The sequence below is a fragment of the Myotis brandtii genome, unplaced genomic scaffold, assembly GCF_000412655.1.
Source record: "Myotis brandtii unplaced genomic scaffold, ASM41265v1 scaffold479, whole genome shotgun sequence".
Classification (NCBI taxonomy): domain Eukaryota; kingdom Metazoa; phylum Chordata; class Mammalia; order Chiroptera; family Vespertilionidae; genus Myotis; species Myotis brandtii.
This window is the reverse complement of record NW_005368305.1, coordinates 103,228-114,372: the sequence shown is the minus strand read 5'-3', so window position 1 is coordinate 114,372 and position 11,145 is coordinate 103,228. Positions and strand designations below refer to the sequence as shown.

At 42.8% G+C, this 11,145-nt stretch overlaps 1 protein-coding gene and 1 pseudogene across 1 annotated transcript in view; both read left to right on the top strand.

The window, feature by feature from the left end:
• The window catches only part of LOC102238694 (sodium/hydrogen exchanger 9B1-like), a 77,155-nt gene that overhangs the window by 1,293 nt on the left and 64,717 nt on the right, over positions 1-11,145 (top strand). Inside the window, exon 2 of the mRNA XM_014547552.1 lies at positions 1,668-1,803. Within this exon, the coding sequence (XP_014403038.1) occupies positions 1,668-1,803 (136 nt within the window). The remainder of the gene's footprint in view (positions 1-1,667; positions 1,804-11,145) is intronic.
• LOC106727765 lies at positions 3,867-4,712 on the top strand (annotated as a pseudogene).

Genomic DNA, 11,145 nt, shown 5'->3' with positions numbered 1-11,145 from the left:
AGTTAAAGTTCTAAATACTTCATCACAAGGGAAATTAGTCAAGCACTCTGAAAGTGTTGTCACTCTTAATGTGGTGTACAGGGAGATATTAGATTAAGTTTAATCACTTTATCAATCATTGTTTGCATCACTGTTGTTTTCATATCATGTTTTTGTTGTTTTCATATCATGTTTTTGTCGTTTTTAGATCATGCCTCTGTTGTTGTTATATCCTTTTGTTACTGTTTATTTATTAATAAATTTATATATTATTTTCAAAAAAAGACTTCATCTTAGTTTATGTCAATTTGTTATAAATTCTGAAATAATAAAATTTAAAGAAATATGGTTTTACTGTATATGACCTTTTACTTATCCTAATCAAAATTCATCTTTGTGTCTTTACCTTGGCCCTTTTGTATAGTGATAGACTTTTAAAAAAAGATCTCTACATGGGAACTCAAACAGATTTAATCGTGATTCGATTTAAAGAACTTTGATCTTAAAGAGCTACATAATTTGTTTACATCAGCTGCTATGGTGCCCCTGTTCCCCTAGCCATTAAATGTTTCCTCTTCCTTCCCTTATTCTGTCCATGCTCTCTAGCCTTCATTACCATTTCTTGTGACAATGTGATGTTCTCTCTTCCATGCACTCAAAGACCCAAAGTATTATCAATACACACACACACACACACACACACACATACACACATACACACACACATATATATATATACATATCATGAGGACAGTAAGGCAAATTTGAAGATCTCTGTTCTAGGGTTAACTTGACTCTTTTTTTATTTAAAAAATTTTGTTTTTTACCTTGGGAAAAGCTTTTCAGTATTCTCATGAACTGTTTTCTCCCTAAACCAGCAGTTTCATAATTAGACTAACTACTATTAAAAGTCTGGAAGATTGAAGTATACCCCTGAACTATCTGAATATGTTATCTATAAATAATAGTGGAAGCTTGAACCTTCACCTTCTGAAGGCTTGATCTGTTTTTTTTTTTAAATTTTTCCTTCAGTTACATAATTTTTCAAATGAAATCAGTCCATGTTAAATTATATTTTATCTCCTTTCCAATTTAGTTGTATTTTTTTTTAAATATGTATTTTATTGATTTTTTACAGAGAGGAAGGAGAGGGATAGTTAGAAACATCGATGAGAGAGAAACATCGATCAGCTGCCTCCTGCACATCTCCTACTGGGGATGTGCCCGCAACCAAGGTACATGCCCTTGACCAGAATCGAACCTGGGACCTTTCAGTCCGCAGGCCGACGCTCTATCCACTGAGCCAAACCAGTTAGGGCTAGTTGTATTTTTATTCCACAGAAGTTAGTTTGATAATCTTTGGGAATTAAATTGAGGAGGGACACTTTTAATTACTCTATCCACACTATAGGCCCACTTATTCATATATATAAATCACAAATGAAAATGACAGGCCTGAAGTCTATAAAAGGCTAAGTCAAGGTATCCTGCAAAATAAAATGTACACCTATGACATCCCCATATGTCAATATCATATATTGATATAGAGCATGAATAGTCTTTTGTGTGTATAATTCTCCATGTTGACAGTAATAATACGAGTTTAATTATGAGATTTGGTGGTTTTATACCTTCATAAATTTGTATGGAAAGTAAATTTCTTAAAATATTCCTTTGTTTTACTTCAGATCCTCAAAGATGATAATACTGGAGAAAATGAAGAAACTAAGGAAATTGTCGTTTTAGAAACAGAGGAAACAAAACCACAGGTGACAAAAAATGCTTTTCCTCCACAAGGAAGATTGAATAAGTGTATTACAAATGGTATGTAAAATAAGAAATGTGTTTGATAAATATTAAACCACAAGCCAACAATACCATTGTTAAATCTATGTACTCCCAGATGAGATTATCAGCTTGATTAGAGTCAATATGTGGACAAAAAGAAAATTTTTCCTTGAATCTGTCAAAAGAATAATTGCTTAAGAGATTTATATTTTTATGTTTTTATAACTTTTAATGTTAAATTGCATAGATTAGAAATAGCATTGATTAAACTTTTATTTAAAACCTACTTTTCACATTTATTTTTTTAATGTTTTTTTTTTTTTTTTTTTTTAGAGAGTGGGGAAGGGAGAGGGATAGAGAGATAGAAACATAATGAGAGAAAAACATTAATCAGCTATCTCCTGCACACCCCCAAAAGAGGATCGAGCCTACAACCCAGGCATGTGCCCTGAGCGGGAATCAAACTAAACCTCTTGGTTCATGGGTCAACACTCAACCACTGAGCCACACCGGCCAGCCACATTTATTTTTAAGTTAGTAAAATAAATATTATATTTCTGGCAATATTACAGTTATTACATTAGGCTGCAATTTTTAAAACATCTGTTGCCTTGTAAATAGTTATATAAAACTTGCTTTCATACTAACAGTTTAAAGTATCTCATTGTCACCAAATATGTGTGAGATTTTCTTGATTTTTTTCCTAGATGTTCCATATGATTAAACTTAAAAGAGAGAGATTTTGACCTCCAAAAATAGAAAGCCTATAGAAAACAAGAATTATTTTAAAATATGAGGATAAGCAATTGAAGTTTTAAACTTTTAATTTCTTAATTTGTTGCTTTGTAACTTTAAACTTTTGAAAGCAAATTTTATTCATTGACTTTTCATTAATAAAAGTTGCTTTTTAATTAACATTACTATTTTTAAGGTCCTGAATCTAAACTAAACTAAAATATCTGCCAGTGTAAGTGATTGGACTTCTTTGTAAATATAATTTCTGCATGTAGGTCTTACCTGCATGTTTCCATGACCCTATTTAGTGGACAGTTTCTATAGAGCAGTTTTTAGGAGTAAGGCCAAGGCTTATGGAAGAGAGAAAAATGTATTGGTCACCAAAGGTTTTCCATTGAGATTGAGGACTGCTGTTCTCTCATGAAATAATTGACGAGTTTTATAACAACAGTATTGAAATTACAAACTTACTTAGATCTATAACCCATTTCCTCCGTTGTTGTCTTTCAGTTTTGATTTTACCATTTTAGAGAAATTTATAGAAAAATATGCTTCCATGTTTCTATTTGGGGGGTTGTATATTCTTGTACTCTTTCAGTTTCTTTCTCTCTGTCTCGAACACACACACACACACACACACACTCACTACATTCATACTAAAGAAATCCTCAAAACAGCATGTACTCTGGATAATTGAAAGAAATAGAGCTGCAGTTTCTCTATAAATCATACTTAATTCATTATATAGAAATCTAAACTCTCAACCACATGCAGAAATCAATCTTATCACTTTTAATCACACTATTTATAGCCTATACTGGTACTGGGGAAGTGTCTTGCCTAATCCCAAAGAAATGGATATTCTACAGCAATAGGTTTAGGTTTTAGGCTATAAGTCCTTTTTAGTTTACTAAGTTCACTTATTTTTATGAAGCTGTTTTCCCTTAAAATAAATGAAAGGAAAGTTTTATTATACATCTAACTATCAGTCTTAGGGTCAGACTTTCTGCATTAAAATCTTATCAGTTTTATGAAGGAAGAAGTCTTGAAAGTTTAGAGCTCAAAGGTAGTATCTCAGACCCTTCCAGATTGTGGTCCAGCTTCATCACTCCATCCTAACAACAAATAAAATGCTGAACAAACTGAAAAATTGACAACCTTTGGTTTAATCAAAGAAGTGAGGTCACGGCGCCTGTCCATAATCATAGGTACGGGCCGCATCATTGGAGCCTCGGATAAGGCACAGCCCCCCACGGCCCACCGGGCCGGTACCTGCTCCTGGATCGCGAGTGCCGGGCATGGGCTGGGCACGCGCTTGCTCGGAGGGGGCGTGAGGCAGGAGCACCGGCCGTAGAGGTTAGTGGCCGCGGGGCCTCCCGCCCGGGGTGCTCACAGCCGTGGGGGCCGCAGATAACCGCAAGGGGTGGAGGAAAGGAGGGGGCCGGCCTCGGTACTTGGAGGAACCGCCATGCATACCTGGAGACAACGTGGCCTCCCTGATCCAGCGGATCGCCTGCCAGGCCTGCCTCACCTTCCAAGGCCACGGGGGTGGACGCAGCGCTTCCCATCGTGGCGTGGTGCCAGGACCTGAGGCGCTGATGCCGCAGGGCTTCCCGGAGAACCTGAGAAAGCTGAAGAGCCTGCTAACCCAGGTCCGTGCAGAGGACCTGAATAGCGCCCCGCGCAAGGCCACCCAACCTGCCACCCGTTACCTACATGCACATCTACGAGATGGATGGCTTCGGCCTGGGCGTGTTCCTGCTCAAGAGCGGCACGTCCATCCCGCTGCACGACCACCCGGGCATGCACGGCATGCTCAAGGTGCTCTACGGCACCGGCACCATGCGTATCAGCTGCACGGACAAGCTGGAGGCGGGTGGGCAATGACAGCGGGCCCCGCTGCCGGAGCAGCAGTTCGAGCTGCCGCTGCAGCCCCGCGAGCGGGACACTGTCCGGCCTGGCGTGCTCAGCTCGCCAGCGGCCCCTGCATGCTCACGCCGCACTGGGACAACCTGCACCAGATCGATGCTGTGGACTGGCCCGCTGCCTTCCTGGACATTCTGGCCCCGCCCTACGACCCCAACGACGACCGGGACTGCCACTATTACAGGGGGCTCCCCGTCAGGGCCAAGGAGGCCTCCGGATCGACCTGGGACTTGCCCCGAGAGGTGTGGCTCCCGGAGACCCCTCAAGCCGATGGCTTCTGGTGAAAGAGGGAGCCCTATCCAGGTCCCAAGGTCGTCTCTTGAGCCGCAGGCGCCCAGGAGAGGGGAGCTGAAGACTTGCCCTACTCAGATCTGGGCCTGGCTGCCAGCAACCCACCACAAGGGCTCTCGCCCTACCCCCAGGCCACCTGGGCATTGGATCTACTGAAGTGGGCTGGTGTGCTTCATCGGGAGCCTTGGGAAGCGCGGGCAACTGGACCGCAGCCACCGGGGCACGGTTATGGGGGCGGGGGAGGCTAGGTTGTTTTCTGGCTTTGTCACTGCCACCAGGGTTTTGATTTGGGGGGAGGGGAGCAGGGGACTATCTGAAGCGCTTCCATCCTAAAGCCATAATGAAAATATTCTTCCTTTGTTCCCATCCTATACAAAATACAATGAGAGGTTTTCTCCCCTCATCACCTTCGCCTTGGGTAAACAGGGCTTGCTTTCCACTTATGTCCTTATGCCCTTTGCTCCTTGTTATAGTTTTAACTCATGGACTGCAATGACCCAGTGGTTTGAATTGTTTTTAGTTCAAGTCATTGGTCAAAAACTAGGTTTAGAGAGACGAGCTACTTTTTTAAGTGAGCTGCCCTGCCTGATTAATTCGTTGCGAAAATTAAATCAATTTTCCAGAGTTGGGGGATCATCCCAGGACATAACTATGCATGCAGAGGACAAGATTTTCTTTCCTCCCCTTGCCCAGTAGTCACATCTGGTTTACTCCGGCAACATCCACTAAGAACTTCACACCTGCATTTCTCAGTGACATATTCTCACTTACAGCTTATCTTCCCTGTGAGTCCCCAGATCTGTGAGTTGAGCAGATTTCTTGTTGCAGATTCACCTTTAATGCAAAACCTATATTACCCTCAAGTGACTTTTTTGGTCATAGTATAAGAGGTGGTAGGATAATGCTGTATTTTCTAACCAGAAGAGTCAGAGGCACTGAATCAGTATGCTTCCAAACTACTGAATGTAAAACACCTCTCCCCTGGCCAGCTGTTGAACTCCATGTCCCTATTTACTTCCAGTATTTTCCTGCAAAAGTAGAGGAAAATGTTGACTGTTTCAAATTCTCTCACACCTAATGTTCCAGAGAGCTGGTGGTTCTAGCTGTGTTATTGGTGGCCCTGTTCTCAGAACCGACTCTCCCTCTAGCAGGAGAGAGACAGTGCTTGCTTCCTCTGGTGTGGTTTTCTATAGGGAGAGCGAGATGGCACTGGTGACCCAGGCTCCGCAATGGAGAATTAAGTATTCTGCTGGCCATTTTAGGGCACCAAAAATCCACACTCCCAGCCTCTTGAACAGTTGTGCTATCTGTAACTAGTTTTATTTTTGTCCTTTTAATAGTCTGAGCAACTTGACCTTGTTTACAAACACATTGACACTATTTGCTTCCGGCCATGAAGCACTATTGTTCCCCCCCCCCTTTTTTTTTTACTATTTATAGGATTCCTTTTTTCACAATCTTTTAATAACAAATTGTAGAAATAAACACATTAAAATTTGAAGAAAAAAGAAAGAAGTGAGGTCACAGGGCAAATTACTGCCCTTGTAACCAAATATTGGATATGGGAAGGCAGATACAGAGAATCATAACCTAACAGAGAAGACACCTCTGTGGGAACCAGTACCAGAGCAGGAAAACCAAAATTATAATGGAAAATTGGCTGTAGGCTCAGTGTGAACAAGTCTAAGAGTTAAAAACTCCAGAGGGAATCCAGTCATGGTGTGAGCAGACACACTTCTGTCCAGGAGCCATCTGGCAAGGGGAGGGGGTAAAGTAACCACAATGAAATATACCACAGCATTCTATTCTAAAGACCTGTCCTTAAGAGAAAGTATTTTATCAGCCCCTAACCTTTGGGAGTTTTATCAGAGCCCATCCTATCTGGGAGAAGAGAAATACCCAACTCCACACCCCTCTAGCCATCCTGTATAATCTGTGAGGATAGAAAAGACCTGAGAGGCACTAGTGAAGTTCACAGCCCAAGGGCACAGGCTCACTAAAAGACTGAGTCCTAATCCTAGAGCCACAACACTCTTACCCTCCTACCATACTTTACCACCATATACCAAAGGTCCTTGTACCCAGGACATCATGCTAACCTTTAAACAAAAATATGTACAATGTATTAAAGGGAAAATAACAACTTTGAAGAGACCCAGACACAGACATGGCAGAGATATTGGAATTATTAGACCATGAATTCAAAACAACTATGACTGACATACTCAAGGTTCCAATGAAAATGTAGACAATAGGTTGGTAGTGTAAGCAGAGAGATGGAAATTCTAAGAAAGACTCAAAAAGAAATGCTAGAAATTAAAAGCACTGAACAAATGAAGAATGAATTTGTTGGGTTCATTAGTAGAGTGTACACAGCTGAGGAAAGACTCTCTGAACTTGGGGATATGTCAATAGAAACTTACAAAACTGAAATGCTAAGAGGAAAAAGAAATAGAATATCCAAGAACTATGGGACAGTTACAAAAGGTATAACATACTTGTAATGGGAATACACGAAGGAGAAGAAAGACAAAAAGTAACAAAGGATGTTGCAGCAATAATTTTCTCCAGATTAATGTCAGATATCAAATCACAGACCAGGAAGCTCAGAGAACATGAAGCAGGGTAAATGACAAAAATCAACACCTAGGTATATTATATTTAACCTGTAGATAATCAAAGATAAAAAATAAATCTTGAAAGAAGCCAGACAAAACACTTTATCTATAAAGAAGCAATGATAAGAATCATATCTGACTTGTCCTCAGAAATCAGGCAAGCAAAAAGAGTGGACTTAAATATTAAAGTGTTAGGGCAATAAAACCACACCAAGCCTAGAATTCTGTATCCTATGAAATTATCTTTCAAAACTGAGAGACCTAGCCGGTTTGCCTCAGTGGATAGAGTGTTGGCCTGCAGACTGAAAGGTCCCAGGTCCGATTCCGGTCAAGGGCACATGCTAGGGTTGCGGGCTTGATCCCCAGTAGGGGGTGTGCAGGAGGCGGCCAATCAATGATTCTCTCTCGTTGTTGATATTTCTATCTCTCCCTCTCCCTCTATGAAAGCAATAAAAATCTATTTTTTAAAAAAGTGAAAGACAAATAACAACTTTCTCAGACCAACAAAAATTGAATTTATTGCCTTGTAAAAATATTAAAATTTCTTTAGAAAGAAGAAAATTATATTGGTAGGTCAGAAACTCAGATCTACATAAGATGAAAATCATGCCTTAGCTGGTTTGGCTCAGTAGATAGAGTGTCGGCCTATGGGACTGAAGGATCCCAGTTTCCGTTCTGGTTAAGGGCACATGCTCAGGTTGCGGGCTTGCAGGGGGCATGCAGGAAGCAGCTGATCAATGATTCCCTCTCACCATTGATGTTTCTATCTCTCTCTCCCTCTCCCTTCCTACCTGAAATCAATAAAAATATATTTAAAAAAGAAGGAAGATCATCAGAGAAGGAATAATGAAGGTTAAAAATCTTATTTTTTATATTGTTAAATGATCAGAGAGCAGTTTGTTCCAAATAATAGCAAAATATATTCACTGATTATAGCTAATGCATAAGTGAAATGAATAATAGCAATGATACAAGAAACAGAAAGAAATACCCCAGGGAGTCCTTGGGTACAGGGCTAAGGGGCCATTTGGTCCCAGAAACTAATACAGAAACACTGCCACCTAAAGACAGTGTCAGCAATAGATGCTTCTGTAAATACAACTGAAAGTAGGCAAACAAAGCAGGCAGAGTGGTCCCATCTGGCTGACATCAAGGCTGTGGCATCTGACAGAGAGGAATGTGGATTGCTAGGAGCTTCAACATGGTGCTGACTATCTAGCAGGAAGCTGAGACATGGCAAACAGAACAGTAGAGAGGGGTCTTAGACCAGCACCCATGGGACATTAAATCACCAGAAAAGGAAGTAAATGAAATGGAGGCAAACAATTTTTCAGAGAAATTATTCAAAACAATGGTCATTAGGATGCTGTAAAAGGAAGAAATATGAAGGGAAGAAGGAACACAGGCATAAAGAATAAAAATGGCCACAAAGAAGTACCTGTCCTATATAATAAAGAGGTAATATGCAAATTGACCATCACGTCCTTGAACAAGATGACATGTGGTCACAAGATGGCCAGCAGGGGAGGGCAGTGGTGGTTGATCAGGCCAGTAGGGGAGGACAGTTAGGGGTGACCAGGCCAGCAGGGAAGGGCAGTTGGGGGGGACCAGGCTGGCAGGGGAGGGCAGTTAGGTGAGACCAGGTCAGCAGGGGAGGGCAATTGGGGGCAATCAGGCTGCCAGGAAAGGGCAGTTGGCAACTGGGCTTGCAGGGAAGGGAGGGCAGTTGGGGGTGATCAGGCTTGTGGGGGATGGCAGTTAGGGGTGACCAGGCTGGCAGGAGAGGGCAGTTGGGGTGATCGGGCCATCAGGGCAGCAATTAGGTGTCAATCAGGCTGGCAGGGGAGCGGTTAGGGGGTGATCAGGCTGGGAGGCAGAAGCGGTTAGGGGCAATCAGGCAGGCAGGCAGGTGAGTGGTTGGGATCAGACCTAAACCGGCAGTCGGACATCCCCTGAGGGGTCCCAGATTGGAGAGGGTGCAGGCTGGGCTGAGGGACACCCCCTCCAGTGCACGAAATTTGCAGCCTAAAATGCAAATCGACTGAATGGTGGAACAACTGGTTGCTATGACACACAGTGACCACCAGGGGCCAGGCACTCAATGCAGGAGCTGTCCCCAACCCCGCAGACACCAGGCCAGCCAAGGCAGGTGCCAGCAGGGCCCCCCCCTCCCCCCGATCACCCTACTCGTTACCCTGCAGAGGGAGGTGACTGGTGGCAGAGGGGGTGGGGATGGTGAGCAGGCAGCGCCAGCCCCACCAAGGCGGGTGCCAACAGGGATCCCTGGTCTCCCCGCCAATCACCCCACAGAGCAAGGCGACCAGCGGCGGCAGTGGGAGGTGGGGCTGGTGAGCAGGCAGTGCTAATCCAGCAAGGCGGGTGCCAGAGGGTGCCTCTCAATTGCCCCACCAGTCACCCCACAGATTGGCCCTGATCACTGGACAGGCTTAGGGACCCTACCCTTGCATGAATTTTGTGCACCAGGCCTCTAGTCCATAATAACCTTAAATGTAAATGGATTACTTGCTCCAATCAAAAGACATAGGATAGCTGAATGGATGAGAAAACATGACCCATATATCTTCTGTCTACAAGAGACCCACATCAGAACAAAGGACTCACACAGACTGATAGTGAAAGGATGGAAAACAATTCAGCTGAAAGGAAATGGAAAAAAAGCTGGGGTAGCAATACTTATATCTGACAAATTAGACCTCAAAGTGAAGGCCATAACAAGAGATAAGGAAGGCCACTTCATGATACCAAAGTGAGCAATTCAACAATAGGATATAACTCTGATAAACATATATCCACCCAAAGCAGGAACACCCAAATACATAAGAAAAACTTCTGGAAGATATCAAGGGAGAGATCGACAGCAATTCAGTCATACTAGGGGACTTTAATACCCCACTGACACCACTGGATAAATTCTCTAAGCAAAAATTCAGCAAAGAAATATTTATTCTAAATGACTCACTAGATAACATCTTCAGAACATTTCACCCCAAAGCTATAGAATATACATTCTTCTCAAGGGCGCACAGGACATTTTTAAAGATAGACAAGATATTGGGACACAGGCAAAGTCTATCCAAATTCAAGAGGATTGAAATCATATGAAGCATCTTCTCAGACCACAATGGCATAAAATTAGAAATCAACTATAATAAAAACAATGAAAAAAAGAGAGAAACACTTGGAGGCTAAATAGCATGCTATTAAACAATGATTGGGAGAAACCAAGATGGCGGCATAGGTAAACACCTGAAATTAATGCCTCGCACAACCACTTCAAAAATACAACTAAAAGACAAAACAGACATCATCCAGAACTACAGGAAGGCTGGCTGAGTGGAAACTCTACAAATAGAAGGAAGGAGAAAAGCACACTGAGACTCAGAGGAGGTGCAGAAGTAAAGTGCAGAGGTACGGAGGTGCACGCGGAAAGGGCTGGCAACTGAGGACATGGTTGTCTTTTTCAATCGAGAGGGAGTCTCAAGCTCCCGACAGCTCTGAACTCCAGTTCTGGGCGAGTCTCTGGGGACCCAGACTCATATGGGGAGAAACTGGACGGTCTGGCATCAGTCGAAACTCAAGGGTGGCTTTCTCTCAGAGGTGCTGGCAGCAATTACCTCAGGACACTGAGACCTGGGGCCTCTTAGGGCAGGGCTGAGGATCAGCCATAGTTGTTTGCTTCGCCCTGTTGATTCCCTGAGACCCCGCCCCACACAAGCTGCGAGCAGAGGCTTTTGCATATGAATGACCTGGCCCTTTGCAATCTAAAATTACCTAACAAACTGCAGCT